This window comes from Pongo pygmaeus, chromosome 3 (assembly GCF_028885625.2).
Source record: "Pongo pygmaeus isolate AG05252 chromosome 3, NHGRI_mPonPyg2-v2.0_pri, whole genome shotgun sequence".
In the NCBI taxonomy this organism is placed as follows: domain Eukaryota; kingdom Metazoa; phylum Chordata; class Mammalia; order Primates; family Hominidae; genus Pongo; species Pongo pygmaeus.
In genome coordinates, this window is record NC_072376.2 from 100,486,247 (window position 1) to 100,511,644 (window position 25,398).

Consider the following 25,398-nt stretch of genomic DNA (forward strand, 5'->3'; position numbering starts at 1 on the left):
GTAGGAAAAAGTGTGGATGTTGGAAAACTTATTTTCCTTTTATTAATTCACAGTTTTGAGACTCATATCAAATGTCTTTTCTGTGGTCTTTCATTGATCCATATATATGTGTCTATTCAATGCAAAAAAAATTAGATCTCTTCCATGGTCTTTCATTTCTCTCTCTATATATGTATCTATTCAATGCAAAAAAGAAATTAGATCAAGTACAAATTTATAAAGATACCTAAAATAGTGCTTTGCCTAAAAAGTAGAATATGCTTACATGCTTTTTAAACACATATGTCAGCACTTTCGTAGTCACTTGCTAGCATGACTTTTCTCTCTTTCCTCTTTTCTTTTTAAAAAATAAGAATGGAAAAGCAAGCTAGATCTAGATGTCGAGTAATAGTTGAGTGAATCATTGCATGTCAAAATTAGGATATTCTGTTTTAAATTATTTGTATCCCATTCATCTAGAGACTGCCTACAGAGAATATTCAAATAATTCAGTTTAAAACTAAATGTAACAATGAATGGAAATTGCATTAAAATTATTTTCAAAAATAATTTTTTTATTCTCTTGATTTGGTACAAATGAACATTTTTAATGTTTTTGCACTAAGTTAATTAAGATTTTTTTAAGGTGTTTTGTTCTTTTTCTTAACATTTATATATTCACTTGTCTACTGAGAAGGTGTTAAGCCAGCTTAATTTAGGCAGTATTTTTCATCTAAACACTAACAGTCATCTTAAGAACAATTTTCTTAAGAAAATAACATTTTTTCCATTTCAATAAATTGTGTAAAGATCCCTTGAGGAAGGTTAAGTGATCACATTTTCAGTAATTCAGTGTAATAACTCTAAAGTCAGTCCAGGTATTACTGGTTAAGTGTATGGTATTTATTGATTGGGTATTAGATGTACTGTATTAATTTCCTATTTTAAAAATTTTTTTTTTCCGGGGAGACACAGCCTCTGGTATAAAACAAAGGTGTGTTCCCTAGCTGTACTTTAACAGGACTGAAAAGGTCAGGAATATCATTCAAGTTCATATGTATCTTGCTGTATGCATGGATTATGGCTCATTTTTAAACTTATACCTGTTAAGCTTCTTCTTCCTATCATATATTAAAGAAAACAATGGAGAGAAGAATAAGCCTGTGTTACTCTACCATTGACGGTACTTCGGATTCTAGAGTACCTGAATCTCTACTAAGAAGGCAAAAAGCAGGAATCGAGAGTCCTGCACCTGACCCTTCAGTTGATCTCAGGCCACCTAGTTTTCTCCGTTTATCAATCTGCCAAACAAAGGATGGATAGAGTCGTGGCAACTGGAAAGGCTCAAATGTGGAATTGTTTAAATGTGGTCCTTTAGTAGGCAGCCATCTTACCAGATCTAGAGTATTCAGTCATCTTACCAGATCAGTCACCAGAACGTGAAAAGAAGCTCTTAGTTTCTGTCTTTATACTAAAATTGTTTTTTGTACGACTGCACAAAAAAGAATTGTTCTCCTTGCACCTCCCAGAGATATAGATGGATAGATAGATAGATAGATACATACATACATACATACATACATAGACACATACATAGATAGAAGCCTACTTTCAATACAAACCTGTCTTTAAGGAAATGACAAGCTGAGCATAGGGTTGGCCACCTTTCTGAGCTGATTGCCTGGTATTAGTTTATTGCCCCTGTTTAACAAGAAGGCACAGTGTTATGAAGTGGCTCAGCTGAACCAGGATAACCCCACTCTTCCCCACATCAACAGGAAAGACATCCTGGTGCAGATGTCCATATGATAATTCAGGGAACCTCGGGAGACAGGATGGAGAGGAGGGTGAGCTAGCTTCCTCTTCCCACACCTTCAAGAGCCTTTCTCAAGCACTTTCTATTTTTTGAAATCTCTTTAGAGGTCCCAGAGTTTGATCCATTTCAATTAAGGTATTGGCAGGCATTAGTTAACAGCCACTTGGATCAAAAATAGAACATTAGATCCCTGAGTTGGAAGAGAGAAGGTAGAAGGTGTTACTTGGACTGCAATTATCTGCACTTGGAATTGAGCATTTAGTCAAAAACTTATATGTATTCTATATTCTATTCTCATTTCTGCTACAGAATTGTAAACAATATTCTTCCTTAATACAGAGATTCATAGCCCACTAAAATAAGAGCATTCTCATTTGTTCATTTCTCAATCATTTAATAAGTATTTACTAAGCCACTATATCTGTATATATATATTATATATACTGTATAATACACACTGTAGTGTTTTTTGTGGGTTGTGTACTATGAGGTAGTATGTTAGATACTGCCAGTACCGGGGTAAGGAAAACAGCCTGATTCGGCCCTTATGAAGATTCCTCAGACTTGTGGGGAAAACAGACATTATCAAATAGAAATACTTGCAAACCACAGTTATGTGTTAAAAAGGAAAAACAAAGGAAGAGCATGTAAAAAAAAAAAGTGGGGGGGACCTGATCTCCTGGATACAGTGCTTCGAGAAAGTCTGTTGTTGGAAATGCAAACCATTACTACTGTGGAAGGGAAAGGTCAGAAAAATGAACTCACCATTACTGAATAGTAATAGTAGCTATCAATTAGGTTAGCACTTACCTGCATCAAGACCTGTTCTGAGCACTTTACATAGATTGTCTCACTAACCAGCCCAACAAATATGTAAGGGAGATACTATTATTTTTCCCATTTTATTAATGTAAAACAAATAAATAATTCTTTAAAATTAGACTTAGAAAAGTGGAGCGACAATCTTAGCAGTGCTAGGACTGAAATCCAAGTTAGCTTGACTCCAAAGTCTGTCTCTCTTCCAGAAACTTTTTCTTTACCATCTCCCTACTAGGCCTGCTGTATTCCTATTTGCAACAGCCTTTTAAACTCTTTAAAAATGTGTTCTGTAAATTTCATATATGATTATACAAAAAAACTTGGAATAAGCATACAATTCTACTTATCTGTGTTAACCGTTGAAATTTGAAGAGCTTTTTAGAATTCTATACCCTCCAGTAGTGTATGTAAAGCAAAATAATATTAAATAAAATAATCTCACCATTCATAGGTAAATATATTAATATTTTGTTGTATTTTATTCTTGTATCTTTTCACAAAGTATATCATAAAATTTTTCCTGTGGCATGACTTAACGAAGAAAATAATCTTCCCAAAACATGTGGCAGCAAAACTATTAATTTATGACATCAGGCCGGGCACAGTGGCTCACGCCTGCAATCCCAGCACTTTGGGAAGCTGAGGCGGGCAGATCAGTTGAGGCCAGGAGTTTGAGACCAGCCTGGCCAACATGGTGAAACTGTCTCTACTAAAAATACAACAGTTAGCCAGGCGTAGTGGCACATGCCTGTAATCCCAGCTACTCAGGAGGCTGAGACTCAAGAATTGCTTGAACCCAGGAGGCAGAGCTTGCAGTAAGCTGAGGTTGCACCCCTGCACTCCAGCCTGGGCAACACAGTGAGACTCGGTCTCAAAAAAAAAAATTTTTTTTTAATAAATAAATAATAAGTTTACGTCTTCATAAAGCACTCAGATTAGGAAAAAAAGGATAAACAAAAAGGCATGGTCAATTTTTTGATTGATATTTCCAAATTATATTTATGTTTCTTCCTTTAATTTTTGCCCTCCTTTCATTTACAAACAGAATATGTTTTTGGCCATCATCAATGATACTTACTCTGAAGTGAAATCTGACTTGGCACAGCAGAAAGCTGAAATGGAACTCTCAGATCTTATCAGAAAGGTACGAAAAGCCTTAATTCTCAGAATTCTTCTGTTTCTGACATAAAATGAGCATTGTTTCACCCAGATTTTCAAATCAACATTGATCCATTGAAATTGTTTGAAATAAAGAATACATTGCTATATTTCAGGAATAATTTAAATGTTCCCTATCTTGGAGTCTTGATGGATATACTGCTATCTCGAATTTTAATTCTGGGAATCCTTTTATGCCCTGGAATTAAATTCTCAACAATCTTTTGACACTCTAAGAGCTGAGCTGAAGGTTCATCACCTTTATTATTTTGACATCTCCTCTAGCTGGCTCTCACTTCAGGATCCTGAGTTGAGAATAAACTAGAAGGGAAGATTATATAAAGGGATTTCCACCTCTTCTATCTCAATTACCATTTTAAAAAAATAAAAAGTTTTAGAGGAAAATACTTAGTAGTTCACCCTTTACCCTTGATCTTCCACGGCAGTTTTAAAATAAGCAAAGGAAAAGATTCATGAATTCAGGCCATAGCCTGGGGCCTGAGAACTTTTACTTACGCACCTTCTCAGGAAGGGTTTCATTGTTAAATAGAAGGGCAGGACAGGAAAGTTGGGCCTCTTTGTTCTCTCAATGTAACTTCTTTATTTGGTTTAAAGTATAAAACGTATACAACAACAAATAACCACATTCAAAATACACAGTTTGTTTCCCAACATCATTTTGCTAAGTCATAGTGGTTCCTTAACTGTAATTTTTTTTATTAGTCCAAGCCTTAGGATTATGTTGTCTGTGATATATGTTATAATAGAAAACTTAAGCCTCTTAAAACAAAGTCCTTGGGATGGGACCTAAGAGTCACATTATCTTGATTCTGCATAACAGTTGCTTACATTTTAGCAAATCTCCAGTGTGTATGCAAGCACTCCTCACTTGGCACAATTCTGATACACACAAACTTCGGTTACCCCAGTTTTGTTATGTAATACCACCTTCAACAACACAGTTCAAATTTCAGTTATCATAGTATATTAACTCTGAGTAACAGCGCAAAGTACAAACTCCACTGCTAGGTCTTCAGTGTATACATCAGTTACCTGAGTAACAAATGTGCAGGCTGAGCAGGCTCACTGGCCAGTCATGACACTATTTTCAGTCTGTTACTAATTGGTCACTGAACATCTGCTATCCAATTCACAAAGAAAGCATGTAGTGTTGCTTCCTTGTGTTCCAGTAATAAGCCCATGTGACATTTTACAAAAATGGGTAATTGAAAAAGAGAATGGGTGCAGTGGCTCACACATGTTGAGAGGCCAAGGTGGATGGATCACCTGAGGTCAGGAGTTCGAGACCAGCCTGGCCAACATGGTGAAACCCCATCTCTACTAAAAATACAAAATTAGCTGGGTGTGGTGGCAGATGCCTGTAATCCCAGCTACTGGGGAGGCTGAGGCAGGAGAATCGCCTGCACCTAGGAGGTGGAGGTTGCAGTGAGCCAAGATCGCGCCATTGCACTCCAGCCTGGGTAACAACAGCAAAACTCCATCTCAAAAAAAAAAAAAAAGAAAAGAAAAGAAAAAGAGAATGGGCTAGCAAAGAAATGAAAAATGGTAACACTGGAAGTGAAATTCAAAACAGAGTAATGGATTTATAGAAGAAATAGCTGAGTGAAGAAGAAACGGGAGTGTTGACACTGCGATCATTCAAGAGATCCAGATATGGAGCCAGAAGAACTTAGGGCAGGTCTATCAACTTAAATGAGGAAAATAGCTGTGATAAAACGGATGAAGATGTCTTGAGGAAATGGTGCCTGCAAAAAACTTCACATTAAGGGAACTCTTATTAGACATATTTCACAATAATGAAAGTACAAAAGAAAAAATGTTGGGGCTGGACATGGTGGCTCACTCCTGTAATCCCAGCACTTTGAGAGGCCAAGGTGGGTGGATCACTTGAGGCCAGGAAGTCGAGACAAGCCTAATCAACATGGTGAAACCCCGTCTTTATTAAAAATACAAAAATTAGCCAGACATGATGGTGCACACGTGTAATTCCAGCTACTCAACTGGCTGAGGCACGAGAATTGATTGAACCAGGGAGGTGGAGGTTGCAGTAAGCTGAGATTGCACCACTGCAATCCAGCCAGGTGACAGAGTAAGACTGTGTCTCAAAAATAAATAAAAGAAAAGAAAAATATGTTGGAAGCTGATCCACATTTAAGAAGGAATATGACAATTCACTAATGCATAGAAAAGAAGTTCACTCCACATTGTAAAGTGTACAGTGTAATATTATACAATGAAAACAAGGCAAGCGCTGTTAAAAGCACTCTGGATACATTTTTTACAAAGAAATAAAACACTTTCGTTTTTAATGTTTCTAATGTTTTACATTTTAGTGTATTAAATCAATATTAGTTTTCTTCTTTTTTAAGCTCCCTATACATTTATAACTGACACTAAGGGAGTGTTTAATGTTTTGATTAAAAGTTGTAAAGATCACAGAACAATTGTAATTCTTCCCACTGATTATTCAGATCATTTTGCAAAATTTCAGCTTGCATGGTCACTTACAGTGCTGCACTATGTGCAAAGCAAGGTCAGGTCTAAAGTTTGCTAGTGAAAAGTCCTCGGCCAGGGGCAGTGGCTCACCCCTGTAATCCTAGCACTTTGGAAGGCGAGGCAGGCAGATCGCTTGAGCTCCGGAGTTCAACACCAGCCTGGGCAACATGGTGAGACCCTGTCTCTACAAAAAAACAAAATAGCAAGGCGTGGTGACTCGCACCTGTAGTCCCAGCTACTTGTTGGGGGCTGAGTTGGGAAAATCACTTGAGCTCAGGAGGTCGAGGCTGCAGTGAGCCAGAATCATGCCATTGCACTCCTGCCTGGGTTGCAGAGTAAGACCCTGTCTCAAAAAAAGGAAAAATCCTCATCTACATTTCACTGGGTTTTTTGTTTGTTTGTTTGTTTGTTTGTTTATACACACTTAAGGAAATTACTGTCTAGGAGACAGATAATATAAAAAATAAAGATGCAATTCATGATTCGGGTTTCTTGGTATTCCTAAGAACTGTTGCACAGTACTTTATGCTCTGAGGCAGACAACTATCGCATATATAGTAATTTTTGTTTCTATCACATAAACTTGAATACACATATGAGTAAAAGACCCTTAGTTCTTCATGACTTACTGAAAGACCCTGACTTTTTCCATGTAACTCTTCCACAAGTATTTAATGGAAAACTGGATACATTAATTATCCATTCATCCAGCACATACTTGTTGAATGGCCAATGTATACCAGGTTTATAGTAGTTACTACTGTGAATGGAAAGTAAAACAAATGCAAAAGGAGAATACACTAAACCAAGTCTTTTATTTTTTCTCTCTCTGATAGGGCTACCATAAAGCTTTGGTCAAACTAAAACTGAAAAAAAATACCGTGGATGACATTTCAGAGAGTCTGCGGCAAGGAGGAGGCAAGTTAAACTTTGACGAACTTCGACAAGATCTCAAAGGGTGAGAATCATGCTTCCCGAGGTTCTGAAAAATTCCTACTTCTAAAGATAAATTCCTGGTGATAAGAATATTTCTAGCCCAAGGGCTCATACAGATACTTTTTTTTTTTTTTTCCAGAGGCAGGTATCTTTCTGGAACATGTTAAACGAGGAAAACTTGCCCCCATTTGGTGATTTCTCCTTTCCTCCTGCATTTTGATGTCTCTGTGTTTAGGGTGAACTGGGTACAGGGAATGAGTTTTATCTGTATCCTCTCTCTAATTTCAGGAAGGGCCATACTGATGCAGAGATTGAGGCAATATTCACAAAGTATGACCAAGATGGAGACCAAGAGCTGACCGAACATGAACATCAACAGATGAGAGACGACTTGGAGAAAGAGAGGGTGGGTCTGGTTTAGGAGAACCGGATATGATTTGGTACCTACAACACCACAGATGTATCAAACACTATAGAAGTAGTGGGTTATTGAGTCTCTTGCCCATCCCCCACCTCTCTCTCTCTCTCTCTCTCTCTCTCTCTCTCTCTCTCTCTCTCAGTCGGTTTATGTGTTAGTACTCTGTTTATTCCAGAAAGAATATATAACACAATTATGTATAAAAATGGATGGTTAGCATGATATAAAAAAGTCAAAATGAAAAGCAAGCAAAACAAAAGTAAAAATAATGGATTATTAATGAAGCTTAAAAATGCATTCATAAAAACACATATGCTTATTAAGATTGGGCTACAAATTGGGCCCTAAGCTTGCTGGTAATTAGCTTGAAAAGTTCTCTTTTAGTTGCAGAGCCTGAGTAGCTGCAGAGTCCACAATGTCCGTGAGAGTGAAGAAAACAAAAAATGACTTGCCAAGAGATGTGAAATTATTCTGGTTAGTTAGTGGCTATTTAAATTGGTAACTTTTTTTTCTTTTTGAGATGGAGTCTTGCTCTGCCTCCCAGTCTGGAGTGCAGTGGCACAATAGCGACTCACTGCTACCTCCACCTCCCGGGTTCAAGCGATTCTCTTGCCTCAGCCTCACAAGTAGCTAGGACTACAGGCGCACGCCATCATGCCCGGCTAATTTTTGTATTTGTAGTAGACACAGGGTTTCACCATGTTGGTCTCAAACTCCTGACTGCAAGCAATCTGCCCACCTTGGCCTCCCAAAGTGGTGGGATTACAGGCGGTAGCCACCGTGCCTTTCCTAAATTATTAACATTTATAATAAAATTAACAGCCGCCTTCCATTTGAATACTTTTTACAAAATAGTTAAAAATAAACATAAGTGGGCTTTTATAGTCAGAAAAAAAAATTCAAAGCTTTACCATTAACTTTCAAAAATAAATGGTTAAACAACAACAACAAAAATCTGTGGTAGCTGAGGTACAGAGAACACAGATGAATGTTATTACAAAAGCCGCTTTCCTATGAGAAGTCTAGGACAGTGGTTTCTAAATGCCACTCCACAGAACAGTGCTAGTAGGTGACAGACTTCTCCTGTCACTGTGAAATTTAAGCATAAAGAAAATAAGGAAAATTTTTACAGGGCTCTATTTAGACAAAGTTCTTATTCTGACATTACATGCTTCCTACTTAGGAGCTGTTGAATGTATTATCTTTTATGAAAAGAAGGTGATCCAGGTTGAGCATCCCTAACCCAAATATGTGCGTCTCAAATGCTCCAAAACCTAAAACTTCTTGAGCACAAACATGATACTCAAAGGTCATGCTTAAAGGAAATGCTCTCATTGGAGCAGTTTGGATTTTGGGTGTTCAGATTAGGGCTGCTGAACCAGTAAGTATAATGCAAACATTGCAAAATATTTTTGAAAATCTGAAATCCAAAACACTTCTGGTCCCAAGCATTTCAAATAAGGGACACTCAATCTGTAATCTATTTCTTCATTTCTTTATTTATTTTGTTATTATTTTAAGATGGTTCATGGCCCACTGCAGCCTCAAACTCCTAGGCTCAAGTGATCTTCCGACCTCAACCTCCCAGGTAGCTCAGGTAGCTGGGACTGCAGGCATGCATCACCATGCCTGGCTAATTTTTAAAAGATTTTTTTGTGGAGGCAGAGTCTCACCTTGCTGCCCAGGCCAGTCTCGAACTCCTGGCTTCAAGCAGTCCTCCTGCCTCAGCCTCCCAAAGTATTGGGATTACAGGTGTGACCACTATGCCTGGCCCATATTTCTTCATTTAGTTTTTTCTTTGCCTGCTGTGTTTTTAATGTTCTTTCTTGTTCAAACAAAAAGTTGGCTATTCCTTGCTGTTAGTTAAATGTGCCAATCTATGAAACTGAAAAATGCAGGAGTCCCAGCCTGTGTTAAATACAAAGAAATCCCAGGTAAATGGCATGCATCCAGTTTCTGCTTGCCCAAGTCCTTGGTGAGGCTTCTGTGGGGTCTCAGTGTTCTGCTCCTCACTCAGTGACCCCTTGTTCTTCAGGAGGACCTGGATTTGGATCACAGTTCTTTACCACGTCCCATGAGCAGCCGAAGTTTCCCTCGAAGCCTGGATGACTCTGAGGAGGATGATGATGAAGATAGCGGACATAGCTCCAGAAGGAGGGGAAGCATTTCCAGTGGCGTTTCTTACGAAGAGTTTCAAGTGTAAGTATAAATGAATTGGCAGAATTTGCGTTGACAAGAGTCCACATGAGAACAGGCAGTTTCCCTCATCTCTCTGAATTCACTCCTTTCCATTACTAATCATCCAGCTTTTAAAAATGACTTGTACTGGCCGGACGCAGTGGCTCATGCCTGTAATCCCACCACTTTGGGAGGCCGAGGCGGGCAGGTCATGAGGTCAGAAGTTCGAGATGAGCCTGGCCAACATAGTGAAACCCTGGGCATGGTGGTGGGCACCTGTAATCCTAGCTACTTTGGAGGCTAAGGCAAGATAATTGCTTGAACCTGGGAGGCAAAAGTTACAGCAAGCCGAAATCGCACCACTGCACACCAGCCCGGGCGACAGTGCAAGACTCTGTCTCAAAAAAAAACCTTGTCAATTGGTGTTTTGTCTCTTACATAATATGTTTACTATAGGAATTAGCAAATAAGAGCAAAAGAAAACATTAACATTTCCCATACTTCTACGAATGAAAAATGTTTATTAATATATCAGTGTTTGTGTCTCTATTTGCATGTGTTTATCAATGTTTCTATATATTTTTATGGCCTAACATATGGTTCGTCCTGAAGAATGTTCCTTGTGCATTTGAGAAGAATGAATATTCTGCTGTTGTTGAATGGAGTGTTCTGTAGATGTTTATTAGGTCTATTTTGTTTATAGTTTTATTCAGGTCTCTCATTTCCTGGTTGATCTGCCTAGATGTGGTATTCATGTTTGAAAGTGGGGTATTAAAGTCTCCAAGTATTATTAGTTGGAGTTCATCCCTTCAATTCTGTAAGGTTTTGCTTTGTGTATTTTGGAACTCTGTTGTTGGGTGCATACATATTTATAACTAGTATATTTTCCTAATATAGTGACCCTATTTTCTCTCTCAACTTGATGAGGCTAAAGAAAAAAAAGAATTGACCCTGTTTTCATTACAAGATGTTATCCACTTTATCTCTAGTAAAATTCTTTAAGTATTTTTTGTTTGATATTACTGTAACCACTCCAGCTTTCTTTTGGTTGCTGTTTGCATGATAAATCTTTTTCCATCCTTTTACTTTAAACTTATTTATGTCTTTGAGTCTAAAGTATGTCTCTCCTGTAGACAGCATATAATTGGATCTTATCTTTTTATCCAGTTTGACAATTTCTGTTTTTGATTAGATTGCTTAATCCATTCATTTAATGTTATCATTGATATAGTTGATTTCTGTCTGCTATTTTATTTTTTGTTTTCTAGCTTACTTTTTTTTGTTCCTCTTTCACTGCTTTCTTGTACATTAAGTGAATATTTTCAAGTTTAACATTTAAATTTTTTTAATGATTTTTCATTTTTTTAGTCATTTTCTTAGGAGTTGCTCTAAGACTTAGTTTATACAATTAACTTATGAAAAATTACTTCAGATATGTATTAACTGAATCTAGTGAGATATAGAAATATCACTTCTATTTAGCTTTTTTCCTCTTCCCTCTTTTTGTGCTATATATTCATCTATCTATATGTATATATAGTCATCTACATATGTTGCAAATCACATTGTTAGAACAATATTACATTTTTATAACACATTGTATAATATATAGTATATAATTTTATATCTCTTAATGAAGCTGAGAGAAGAGAAAGTATATATTTATAAATTTGTATATTAACCTACTTTTTTACCATTTCTAATTCTCTTCTTTTGCTCCTCTGGATTCAAGTTATCATCTATCGTCATTCTCTTTCTCCAATACAGCTTTGCTACTGCCTACCTCCTATTATTGTCAAATATATTGCATTTCTATTATAGACCTTCAGATCCAACTATGTACATATTTTTACACAACTGCTTTTTAAATCAGTTAAGGAACAAAAGGAGAAATGTACATATATACTATATTTTATACCTACGCAGTTATCTTTACTAGTGTTCTTTGTCTTTTCATGTGAATTCTGATTACAATCTGGAGTCACTTGCTTTCAGCATAAAGAATTTCCTTTAGTATTTTTTGTAAAGCAGGTTTGCTAGCAATGAATTCTTTCATTTTTTGTTTATCTGAGAATGCTTTTCTTTCTCCTTCATTTCCTCTGGCTTGTATTGTTTCTGATGAGAAGACAGCTGCTAATTTTACTGTGGTCCCCTTGTACATGATGACTCAATTTTCTCTCACCACTTTCAAGATTTTTTTGGTTTTGTCTTTCAGTATTTTTACTATGATACGTCTGGGTATAAATCTCTGAGTTCATCCTACTTAGAAAGTGTTTTTTTCTGCTTCTTTCACTTTCTCTTCTCCTTTGGGACCCGCATTATGCATATGCTTAAGGGTATCACATATTTCTCTTAGGCTCTGTTCATTTGTCGTCATTTTTCTTCCCTCTCTGTTCTTCAGAGTGCATAGTCTGTATTGATCTATCTTCAAGTTCACTGACTTGTTCTTCTGTCAGCTTGCTCAGATCTCTGTTGAGTTCCTCTAGTTAGTTAGTTAGTTTTATATATATATAATAGTTATATATATAGTTTTATATATATATATATAGAGAGAGAGAGAGAGAGAGAGACAGGGTCTCACTCCATCACCCAGGCTGGAGTACAGTGGTGTAATCATGGCTGTCTACAGCCTGAACACCTGGGCTCAAATGATCCTACTGCCTCAACCTCCCAAGTAGCTAGGACTACAGGCACATGCTGCCACACCTGGCTAATTTTTTTAAAAAAATTTGTAGAGATGGCATCTTGTTATGTTGCCCAGGTTGGTCTCAAACTGCTGGCCTCAAGTGATTCTCCTGCCTTGGCCTCCCAAAGTGCTGGGATCACAGGTATGAGCCACTGCACTTAGCCTGAATTTTTTATTTATTATACTTTTCAACTCCAGAATTTCTATTTGGTTCTTTTTAGAAATCTCTGTCTCTTTATTCTGTATTTGATGATATCCTGTATTTGATGAGACAATGTCATCATAACTTCCTTTTTTTTTTTTTTTTTAAGAGATAGGGTCTCTCTCTGTCACCCAGGCTAGGCATGATCCTAGCTCACTGCAGCCTCGAATTCCTGAACTCAAGCAATCCTCCCACTTCAGCCTCCCAAGTACCTGACCCTACAGGCATGAGCCACTGTACCCAGCTAATTTTTATTTTTTGTAGAGATGGGGTCTAAGTTGCCCAGGTTGGTCTCAAACTCCTAGGCTCAAGTGATCTCCCTGCTCAGGCGCCCAAAGTGCTGGGATTACAGGCATGAGCCACTGGACCCAGCCTCCTTTATTTCTTTAACCATGGTGGGGTTTTTTTATTATTTGTTTGTTTGTTTTAACCTGTTTGAATATATTTATAATAGGTACTTTCAGGTCTTTGTCTGCTAAGTCTGACATCTGGGCCCTCTCAAAGACAGTTTCAGTTGTCTTTTTTTTTTCTTCTTGTATATGGGAACATTTTCCTGTTTTTCTGTTTTGTTTTTTGTTGTTGTTTTGTTTTGTTGTTGTTGTTGTTAAAGATCGGACATGTTAGATAATATATTGTAGGAACTCTGGATAGTGATTCCCTTTCCTCCCCAGGACTTGTTTTTATTGCTCTTTGCTCGTTTACTTTTTCATACAGTCTGTTTCCCCACAGTGTCTGCCTCTGACTTTATTCCTTAGAGGGCACAGCTGTGGCTGTGTACGTAGTCACTCTGGGAAGACAGTGGTTTTAGCAGGGTGCTCATTAACTTCTCTGACCTCTTTGTTATACCTCCTGCCTCTGTGAGTATTAGACCCAGTTATTACATTTCATTGTTTACTGATTGGTCTATTGTTTTCCAAAATGCCTTGGGATATAATTTGCTCCACAGTCTGATCCACTTAAATTCAGGCCTCTTTGCAGGACTAGTTTTAGAGGCCAGTCTTTTTTTTTTTTTTGAAACAGAGTCTCACTCTGTTGCCAGGCTGGAATGTAGTGGTGCAATCTCAGCTAACTGCAGCCTCAACCTCTCAGGCTCAAGCAATCTTCCCACCTCAGCTTCTCAAGTAGCTAGGACTACAGGTTCACACCACCATGCCTGGTTAATTTTTGCATTTTTTATAGAGATGGGGTTTTACCATGTTGCCCCAGCTGGTCTCAAACTCCTGAATTCAAGCAATCCACCCACCTCAGCCTCACAAAGGGCTGGATTTACAGATATGCACCACCACGCCTGGCCCCTGAGGCCAGTCTTTAACTGTCTTCTTAGCTGTCTCTTTCCCTGGTTCTCTCTGGTGAACTAGCTGGTAATTTGTTTATCTCATGAGGCTACCAGATTCCTCTAAAATGCTTATCCCCACAATCTCCATTGTTTTCAAGAGCATCCTTAGCCTTTAATTTCCTCACACTTTATTCCAAATAAAATCCGTTCACTTGAGAAGAGTTCTATATTCCTATGACCTGTGTCTCCCCATGAGCAAAACTGTGCTACTGCCTTACAGAGCCAGGGACAGTGGCCCACCTCTCTGTGACATCCTGCTTTATAAACAAGTCACTGGGCTCAGATGGCAGTCTCTGATTATCTCACCTTGCTTCTTCTGGCATGGAAACTCCACCCTACAAGTGGGAACTGAGTGGAAGAAGAGAGTCCCATTCCCCTTAGCCACTCTTAACAGGATTAGAACCTCTGCAACATGCATTTAAGAATGGGAACAGGCTGGGCACAGTGGCTCACGCCTGTAATCCTAGCACTTTGGGAGGTCAAGGCAGGAGGATTGCTTGAGCCAGCAGTTCAGGACCAGCCTGTGCAACATGGTGAGACCCTCATCTCTACAAGAAATAGAAAAATTAACTGGGTTGGTTGTGCATACCTGTAATCCCAGCTACTCGGGAGCCGGAAGTGGGAGGATTGCTTGAACCTGGGGGCAGAGGTTGCAGTGAGTCAAGATTACACCACTGCACTCCAGCCTGGGCAACAGAGTGAGACTCTGTCTCAAAAAAAAAAGAAAAAAGAGTAGGAACATTGAGGCTGGGCATGGTGGCTCATGCCTGTAACCCTAGCACTATGGGAGGCTAAGGCAGGAGTATCACTTGACACTTGGAGTTCAAGACCAACCTGGGTAACATAGCGAGACTTTGTCTCTATTAAAAAAAAAAAAAAGCTTTAAAAAACTTTTTTAACAAGAGTGGGAAAGCTGGGCACAGTGGCTCACACCTGTAATCCCAGCACTTTGGAAGGCCAAGGCGGGCGGATCACCTGAGGTCAGGAGTTTGAGACCAGCCTGGCCAACCTGGTGAAACCCCATCTCTACTAAAAAAATACAAAAGTTAGCTGGGCATGGTGGTGCACACCTGTAGTCCCAGCTACTCGGGAGGCTGAGGCAGGAGAATCGCTTGAACCTACGAGGCAGAAGTTGCAGTAAGCTAAGATCACGCCACTGTACTCCAGCCTGGGCGACAGAGCAAGACTCTGTCTCAAAAAAAAAAAAAAAAAAAAAAAGAGTGAAAATGTTAGGATGAGAGATGCTGGCAGCCTGCCCCTCCCTGGGAGATACTGTAGCCCTAGACTGGAAGCTGGGGGAGGAGGGAGCCCTGTGCTCTTAGCTGCACCCATGTGAAGTTGTGCTTCTATCACATGAGCTGGGGACAGGAGAGAAGGCTCAGATTATGGCTTCAGTGCCACAGAATCTCTTCATACAAAAATTTAGCAGATTTTCTTGAATAAATGCTTTTTCATTTGCTGTACACCCTTAAAAGTTTCTAGAAAATTTTAAATATTTGAGTTTTAAAAAATAATTTTCAACAGTTACAGTTGTTTCACTAAAGAGAGAGTCTACAGAACCCTCTTGCCACCATTGCAGAGGTTGTCTTTGGCTTACAAGTTTTTAAAGTATTTGTATACATTTTTTAAGTCCAAAATAATAGAATTGTAAGTGAACATGCTGTTTTCATACTGTTTTTCAAGCTTTATTTAATATATTGTAAATCTAATTCTATTTTATTAAATAGTCTGCCACAGTATAATGTCTGATGTCTCCTCAGAATTTTATTGTATGGATGAACAATGATTATTTAATTTCCTACCAATTGTTGGGTGTTTTTTGTTTGTTTGTTTGTTTGTTTGTTTGTTTTTGAGACTGGGTCTCACTCTGTCACCCAGGCTGGAGTGCAGGAGTGCGGTGGAATGATCACGGCTCACTGCAGCCTCAACATCCCAAGGCTCAGGTGATCCTTCCACCTCAGCCTCCCAAGTAGCTGGGAGTACAGGCACATGCCACCATGCCCACCTGTTTTTTAGAGATGAAGTTTTGCCATCCTACCCAGGCTGGCTCGAACTCCTGGCCTCAAGCGATCTGCACACTTCCGCCTCCCAAAATGCCAGGATTACAGGCATGAGCCATCATGCCATACCCCCTCATCAATTGTTTGACGTAGCCATTTTTCAATGATCCGCAATTAAGAAGCAGCACTCTTTTATAGCCAAAAACTACACATATACTTATATAAAATTTTCCTTTAGAAAATGTTCTAAAAATGGAATGTCTAAATAAAGGGTTAGGCATACAATCTTAAGACTTCTGATATGCGCTGACTTGCAGGAAAGTTAGGCTCCCACCAGCGGCATCCGAGAGTTAATCTGTAAAGCTTGAGACAACTTAGAAAGTGTTTCAAATGATTGTATTGCTTAAGAAAAAAATCTTAGCACTTCCATTTGAAAAGCCAGTGGGGCTGAAAAGACAATGACAAGCACTTTGTCCCTCTGTACTGTGTTTTCCTTGCAGCCTGGTGAGACGAGTGGACCGGATGGAGCATTCCATCGGCAGCATAGTGTCCAAGATCGACGCCGTAATTGTGAAGCTAGAGATTATGGAGCGAGCCAAACTGAAGAGGAGGGAGGTGCTGGGAAGGCTGTTGGATGGGGTGGCCGAGGTAAGTAGTCATGAGCTGAAAACACCACGCTGAGCATGGTGTTATTAATGAAAACTTATGTCGGTGACAGTTGTATTTGAAGTATTGAAGAAGAGTAAAAAAAATTTACATTTATAGAAATTCACAATGATGTTTCCATTTACTCTCATTTTCAGATTTTTTTCTCTGAAACAGAAACACTCTCTATAAAATATCTTTCTATAAAACATCAAGGTAGTCATATTGTCTGACCCTTACGCTGAGATGTTTATCTTTCTCCATAACTACAGATAGAATGATAATCTGGAGGTGTTACTTTCTTAATACTCCATGTGCTAATGGTCCTGCCTTCACTGCACGGTGGAATTAAGTGAAAAATCACTCCAGCAACTCTGAGATTTGCTATTATATGCTGTAAATCTCCAGCCTTACCAAACTACAGATTATTTGGTCCCTGGACTTCCTAAGGCATTTCCTTCTACTGCCCCCAACACCGGTTTCTTTTTCCCTTTTTAGGATGAAAGGCTGGGTCGTGACAGTGAAATCCATAGGGAACAGATGGAACGGCTAGTGCGTGAAGAGTTGGAACGCTGGGAATCCGATGATGCAGCTTCCCAGATCAGTCATGGTTTAGGCACGCCCGTGGGACTAAATGGTCAGCCTCGCCCCAGAAGCTCCCGCCCATCTTCCTCCCAGTCTACAGAAGGCATGGAAGGTGCAGGTGGAAATGGGAGTTCTAATGTCCACGTATGATATGTGTGTTTTAGTATGTGTGTTTCTAATAAGTGAGGAAGCAGCTGTCCTGAATTGCTGTAACGAGCACACTATTTATATGCCCTGACCACCATAGGATGCTAGTCTTTGTGACCGATTGCTAATCTTCTGCACTTTAATTTATTTTATATAAACTTTACCCATGGTTCAAAGATTTTTTTTCTTTTTCTCATGTAAGAAATCTAGGTGTAAATATTGAGTACAGAAAAAGAAATCTTCATGATGTATATTGAGTGGTACGCCGAGTTGCCACCATGACTGAGTCTTCTCAGTTGACAATGAAGTAGCCTTTTAAAGCTAGAAAACTGTCAAAGGGCTTCTGAGTTTCATTTCCAGTCACAAAAATCAGTATTGTTATTTTTTTCCAAGTGTATGAAGGAAAATGGGGCATTCCTTTCCACTCTGGCATAGTTCATGAGCTTAATACATAGCTTTCTTTTAAGAAAGGAGCCTTTTATTTCAACTACCTTCCTGGGGTAAACTTTTCTAAAAGATAAAATGGAAAAGAACTCCAAATCATAGAATGGGTATGTAGTCACTATGATAGAATCTGTGTGAATGGTTAAGATGAATGTTAAATACTATGCTTTTTTGTAAGTTGATCGTATCTGATGTCTATGGGACTAACTGTATCACTTAATTTTTACATTATTTTGGCTCTAATTTGAATAAGCTGAGTAAAACCACCAAAGATCAGTTATAGGATAAAATGGCATCTCTAACCATAACACAGGAGAATTGGAGGGAGCCCTAAGTTGTCACTCAGTTTAATTTCTTTTAATGGTTAGTTTAGCATAAAGATTTATCTACATATTCTTTTTCCCATGTGGCTCTACTCATTTGCAACTGAATTTAATGTTATAACTAATCTAGTAAGACCAACTCACTAAATTTTTAGTATGCACTGAAAGTTTTTATCCAACAATTATGTTCATTTTAAGCAAAATTTTAAGAAAGTTTTGAAATTCATAAAGCATTTGGTGTTAAACTATTTAAAGAATATAGTACTCGGTCAGGTATGATGGCTCACGCCTATAATCCCAGCACTTTGGGAGGCCGAGACAGGCGAATCACTTGAGCCCAGGAGTTCAAGACCAACATGGGCAATGTGGCGAAACTCCATCTCTACAAAAAATGCAAAAATAAAAAACGTAGTACTCCAGTATTCTTCTTGATCCTGTGTTTCAAAACTAGAATTTGTAACCCAAATGGAGCTCAATCTAATAAAAAAGAGGTTTTGGTATTAAAAGTTCATACATTAGACAGTATCAGCCAAAATTTGAGTTAGCAACACTGTTTTCTTTACGACAGGGTCTCACCCAAATTTATGGGGAGAAATCTATTTCTCAAAAAAAAAAATCTTCTTTTACAGAAATGTTGAGTAAGGTGACATTTTGAGAGCTAATAAGCAAAAGAGCATGCAGTGCTGTTGAATAACCCTCACTTGGAGAACCAAGAGAATCCTGTTGTTTAATGCTATATTTTAAATTCACAAGTTGTTCGTTTAACTGGTAGAATGTCAGTCCCATCTTCAATGAGAACATAAGCAAATAGACCTTTCCAGGTTGAAAGTGAAACATACTGGGTTTCTGTTAAGTTTTTCCTCATGGCTTCATCTCTATCTTTACTTTCTCTTGAATATGCTACACAAAGTTCTTTATTACTACATGCTAAAGTTTGCATTCCAGGGATATTGACTGTATGTATTTATGTAGATGTACCATGTTGTTACATGTAAACAAACTTCAATTTGAAGTGCAGCTATTATGTGGTATCCATGTGTATCGACCATGTGCCATATATCAAATATGGTCACTAGAAAGTCTTTTTATGATACTTTTTATTGTACTGTTTTTCATTTCACTTGCAAAATTTTGCAGAATTCCTCCTTTCTAACCATAAATTACATATATTTTTCTTCTTTAGTCATGGAGAATTCCCCCCTCATCTCTTCCCTGTTATCTTTCCCTGTGTACTGGTATTACTAAAAAGACATTACATATGCAAGTCTTTCTCGACAATCAAGAATGTTATTAATGTGTAATACTGAGCACTTTACTTCTTAATAAAAACTTGATATAGTAGCAGATGTGAGAGTTGTCTGTTTTCTAAGTAGTAACAGGTAATGTGCCTTTTATCATGAGACTTTGACTTTGAAAAAGGCACCTTCTCTATGTCCAAAAACATTAATTGGCACATTTCTCTGTTTATTACACCAGCTACACAATTCAGGTACCCAGTTAGCCTTTAAGCGCAGGGCTGTCATTTATGGCATTTTTGTTTTTATTTTCCTGAAATGAAGATTCCAGGGCAGGTGGTTTATTTGAGAGGTGTAGGCAATAGGGATAGTGGAGTGGGAAAGACGGGTAGAAGAAGGGAAGGTGCCAGTAAGGGGCATGTCGTCTAGCTGCATAACAGCATAGGCTGCCAAAGCCTAATTCCTGTGGTAAAATGCTGAGAAACAGTGTAGGACAAACTAGAACAAACAGTTCAGACTTATCCCAGCTGAAGGGCCAGGACTTTGGTTGAAAGACCACTCTGGGAGAATGGTAGTAATTCCCTAGCATGTCCAGTAGACAAAGCAGCCTTTGCTGGCTTCTGAGCAAGCCTGCAGGCAAAGAAATGCAGACACTGGTAGATGAAAACCAGCAGGCATACACTGAAGTGCCACACGGTCAAGGTGCCCACGTTATACACTATGTATGATCACACATTGTTCAATCCTAAGGGATTCCATCCACTTAGAATACTACAAATGGGGCTCCGTGGAGTTGTGCCGCATGGTGACTCTCTATGTAGACCGCCCATAAAACAGTTAAGTTTAAAAGCATAAAGAAAATAGCACTAGGCTAAGACTCCAGTCCCCACTCTATACTTCCTAGTCATGTGATTATGCCAAGACAACTGGTCCAGTTTCTCTGAAGACTCTTATTTCCTCATTTGTCAAATGGGAAAATCAATACTTGTCTCCCTCATAGGATTTTGCTTGTGCAGTAAGAATATATATGTATGAAAGCACTTTAAAGCTGAAATTTCCATTACAAATGGAAGGAGGTACTATGGTACCTAGCTCAGTGACTTGCTCAGCAAGTTACAATCTGTTGAATCAGCAAAAAGGAAAGGAATTCTTGACAACTGCAAATTTGAAAGGTAAATAAAGGAGAATGATGTTGCCAAATGATAACTCAATACTTACTTAAAAGTCTTTTGTGTTTGTATTTCAAAATTGGGCTATTATTTGTACAGTTTTGTGTACTGCTTTTTCACTTCATATTGTATCATAAACATTCCATGAAACCCTGATTTCTATTAATAACTACAGAGTGAATCAATATAAATTAATATTATTTATGAAGGCCGGACACAGTGGTTCACATCTGTAATCCCAGGCCTTTGGGAGACTGAGGCGGGAAAACTGCTTGAGGCCAGGAGTTCCAAGTCCAGCCTGGGCGACACTGCGAGACCCTGTCTCTATAAAAATAAATTATCTGGGCATAGTGGTACATGCCAGCATTCCCAGCTATGCAGCTGAAGCAGAAGGATTGCTTCAGCCCAGGAATTTAAGGTTACAGTGAGCTATGATCACACTACCACTGCATTTCAGCCTGAACTGACACCCTGTCACTAAAATTAAAAAATATATAGAATATACGAATATGTGATACATGTCAATTAATTCGTAAGTTATACATTTTTAATTCATATGAATTACCCAAAATACATCTGCCCTGTTGTTGGACATTTAGATTGTCCCCTTTTTTTATTATTACCTCTAATGCCATGAATAACATATGTCGACATAAATTTTTTTCACATATCTGGTTATTTCTTCATGGAATTCTGTATGGAGAAATATCTGGAAATGTAATAATTAGGTTAATCTATATGAACACATGGTCTTGACACTGGTCGTTGGTCCCTTATCACACCATGTAACGGTAAGAAGGTAAGGGCACGCCATTGAAATGGCAGTATTATTATAAGCCACTTGAGCTCTACTGCATCCAGAGGGATGAAAAAATTGAATATGCTGCACCTTTCATCATGACCCTGCCAAATGGAGGAAGCATTGGGAATATTTGGTCACCCAAGAAAATGGAAGGATCATGGTAAGAGCTATCTTGAAAATATAAGCTATTTTCTATTTATAAGTAATAGTTAAAAGACATCAGTAGCTTGGAAAACAAAACGGCCTTGAGAAATGCAATATTCATTAAGCAATGGAGGCAGCCAGTGCTCCCAGAAAATCCAAACGCCTATGAACTTCAACTCTAAGAGATGTATTGAATGGTCATAGAGCTAATGCTATCAACACAAATGGTTTTATTCATCCTGATCAGTCTATTAGCTTATCAAACAAATCCGAACATACCATTAAGTTGAATGTGCAGTTGCAGGTTCAAAAGTTATTCACTGTTGTCTGTTTAATCTGAGTCCAGTCTTTGAACTTGAGAAAAAACAAACTAGAAACACATGATGAAATTTTCTAATGCCTTATTTATTTTATCCTAGTCTGTTTTTTAAATGAAGAATACACATTTTTTTTTCATTTGATCCAAGCATAAGATTTTAAAGGGTTGAAAAGCAATCCTCCAAGTTTCATGCTGAGTTCAAAATAAAAATGTTTTCATGTTCAGGCCATTATATGTTGCCTGATTTATCTTGAAATCCCTTCCTTTGAATAAGACCAAGCAAAATCTGTTGTCTTTATATAAACCAAAGCAGTTTCTTGGTCAATAATTCTTTTTTACCATTAAGACTGCCAATACAATACATTCTGAGTACATAACAATTTATATGTATATATTTGTGTTTTTTTTCTTTTTTTTTTTTTTGAGACATAGTCTCGTGCTGTCACCCAGGCTGGAGTGCAGTGGTGCGATCTCCACTCACTGCAACTCCGCCTCCCAGGTTCATGCCATTCTCCTGCCTCAGCCTCCTGAGTAGCTGAGACTACAGGCGCCCGACACCACACCCTGCTAATTTTGTTTTTGTATTTTTAGCAGAGACTGGGTTTCACCGTGTTAGCCAGGATGGTCTTGATCTCCTGACCGCGTGATCCGCCCACCTCGGCCTTCCAACACAATTTATATTTTTGAAGGTCCCTTTATGTGTATTGTGCCATATGCTTCTCACATCAGCCCCAATAAATGCTTTAGGCGTTTTATCTTATCCACCACTATTACATGCTCTCCTTCATCTCCAGACTACCCATTCCTGCCATTGCCCTCATAGGGGCCCATTCTGATAATTTTGGATATGTAGAAAAATAAATCCTGTTTATGTGTTTAAATAAATAGATTTATACTATAGACCTTTCTTTTTCTTACAATGCTTTTATTAAGGTGTATTTCTTCTGCAGTGTGTAGCTCTAGCAAGTTATCCTGTTGTTTGTGTAGTACTTCTAGCATGCAGCCACATTTTACATAGTATCCATTACTATCGCGAATGGTTGGCCCTAATTCTATTTCAAAATCTTTGGGCTGGGCATGGTGGCTCAAGCCAGTAATCCTAGCACTTTGGGAGGCTGAGGTGGGTGGATCATTTGAGGCCAGGAATTCATGACCAGCCTGGCCAACATGGCGAAAACCCATCTCTACTAAAAATACAAAAAATTAGCCAGGAGTGGTGGTGAATGCTTGTAGTCCCAGCTGCTCGGGAGGCTGAGGCAGGAGAATTGCTTGAACCCAGGAGGCAGAGGTTAGAGTGAGCCAAGATTGCACCACTGCACTACACTCCAGCCTGGGTGTCAGAGTGAGGCTCTGTCTCAAAAAAAAAAAAAAAAAAGAATCTTTGTAAATTCTCTTATTGACTTTTCATAAGTTTCTCGGTGGATATATAACAGAAGTTGGAGTGCTGAATCCCAGGCATATACTCTACCCAGAACCATCAGGTTGCCCTCCAGAATGACTGCACCAGCCTACAATTCCGTTATATACATGAGAAAACTGGATTTAGCCATACTCTCACCAGCACTGGTACCATCTAGCTTCTTCATCTGTGCTAAATGGACTGTTTTAAAAGTGAGACCTCATTTTATTTTGCATATCTTAGATTCCTAATAAAGTTGAATATCCATCCCCTCAACTAGTCATTAGTCATTGGGGTTTCTCTTTGTAAATTACCTACCAAACCTTTAAAATCTTGCAATTTGATCTAATGGGAAACAAGTATGTTTCTGTTTATTGCCTATTTCTCTGCTGGTCAAGGTCTTTTTATTGTTTGTTACAAGATTCTTGTATTGTTTAAATATTAATCCCTTATCAGTCTGGATCCTGTTAATATCTCTCATCCACCTGATAACTTGCCAACGTTTCCCTCATTTTTATATAGAAAAATTCATCAATGTTTTTGCCTCATTGTTTTGGGGGTCTTCAAGAGACCATGAGGTCACAAAATTTTTATTTATTAAACTTATGGTTTTACCTTTCACATTTAATGTTTTAAATTTGTATAAAAGGTCTGTAGGTATTTTTGTCCACATAATGAGCCAGTTTTGTCAACACTCTATTAAATAAGTCGTTTTACCTTAGTAGCTCATGATGTCAATATATTTCAGATTCATGCGTATATGTGCCTGTTTTTGAACACTTTATCCCGTTCTACTAATCTAGGATTGTTCCTGCACAATGACTTCTATGACTATATCTTTGTAGTATATCTTCAGATGTGGTGAGGTGATGCCTCTCTGGATTTATTTTTTGTTTTGCAAAATCAGACTAAGCTATTTTTGTGAATCATTTTTTTTCCATATAAATGTTAAAATAAGTTTGATAGGTTCCTGAGAGGAAAAAGAAGGAAAAGTCTCACTGAAATTTAATTTGAATTGTGTTGAATATATTGGTTTGAGGAGAATTGACATCTTTACAATATCAGAAACACGATAATGCACCCTTTATTCAGATCTTCCGTCATGTCCTGTGTCTTAAAATTCGTTAAAAATCTTATGCATTGTTTAATATGAATGGTTTTATTGTTACTATAGCTTTACTGTTTTATGGTTTTATTGCTATGATGAACAGAATCTTCTCTTTCATTATCGTTTCTAGTTGGTTATTGCTATTATAAAGGAAATTAATTTACTAATTTTTAAATAAAGGAATCTTACATTCAGCACACTTGTTGAAGTTTTTTACTAGCTCTGGTTCTGTGTTTCTTTAGGTTTTCTTTTCTTTTTCTTTCTTTTTTTGTAGAGACAGGGTCTCACTCTGTTGCCCTAGCTGGAGTGCAGTGGTGATCACAGCTCACTGCAGCCTCAAACTCCGGGCCTCAAGTGATCCTCCTGCCTCAGCATCTTACAGTGCTGGATTAGCAGGCATGAGCCACTGCGCCTGGCCTTCTTTAGGTTTTCTATGTAGAAGACCATCTCATCTGTAAATAAGGACAGTACCATGCTAGAGAGAGGCAGCCAAAGTAGACATGTTTATTTCTCGTCTTAATGAGAATGTGTTTTAGTTTGTGTTTCTCTGAAAGAAGACATAAGACAAGCACTTTGGGTTCAAGTATTTAATAGTTTATTTGGGAGGTGATATTCAAAAACTGGAGTAGGGAACAAAGTAACACAAAAAAGGAGGAAATGCCAGGACGCAGGTGTGTTGCCTAAGCAGCAGGGCCTCAGCTCCTCCTCTGGGAACATGACAGAATGCCCCCCCTGTCTGAAGAACTAAGGCTGGGGCATTTGCCCACTGGCCCCAATCCCTACTGGTTGAGGGGTGCTCCTGGGATGTTACCAGGCTACACTTGCCCACAAGGTGAGCTTCTTTCAGCTTTGGAGAAAGCCCAAGAGCAGAAAGTGAAGAGATGTGTGGTGCAGGGGTGGGATGCTAAGATTTGAGCTCACATGAACTGTCCACCAGAGCTGCAACCAAAATCAGATAGGAGACAGCAATGAAAGTGTCTACTTCAGTCCACCCCTTGCACCATTCAGATCCACTCATGGACACCCTGGACTT

At 38.4% G+C, this 25,398-nt stretch overlaps 1 protein-coding gene across 3 annotated transcripts in view; it reads left to right on the forward strand.

The window, feature by feature from the left end:
* The window catches only part of PKD2 (polycystin 2, transient receptor potential cation channel), a 77,742-nt gene extending 58,209 nt beyond the window's left edge, over nt 1-19,533 (forward strand). For all 3 annotated transcript variants that reach the window (XM_054484443.2, XM_063663875.1, XM_054484444.2), the window contains 6 exons: nt 3,660-3,758; nt 7,126-7,247; nt 7,514-7,631; nt 9,679-9,842; nt 16,546-16,693; nt 17,189-19,533. In XM_054484443.2, the coding sequence (XP_054340418.1) occupies nt 3,660-3,758; nt 7,126-7,247; nt 7,514-7,631; nt 9,679-9,842; nt 16,546-16,693; nt 17,189-17,425 (888 nt within the window). In that variant the 3' untranslated portion in view covers nt 17,426-19,533. The remainder of the gene's footprint in view (nt 1-3,659; nt 3,759-7,125; nt 7,248-7,513; nt 7,632-9,678; nt 9,843-16,545; nt 16,694-17,188) is intronic.
* Nucleotides 19,534-25,398: the final 5,865 nt, after the last annotated feature.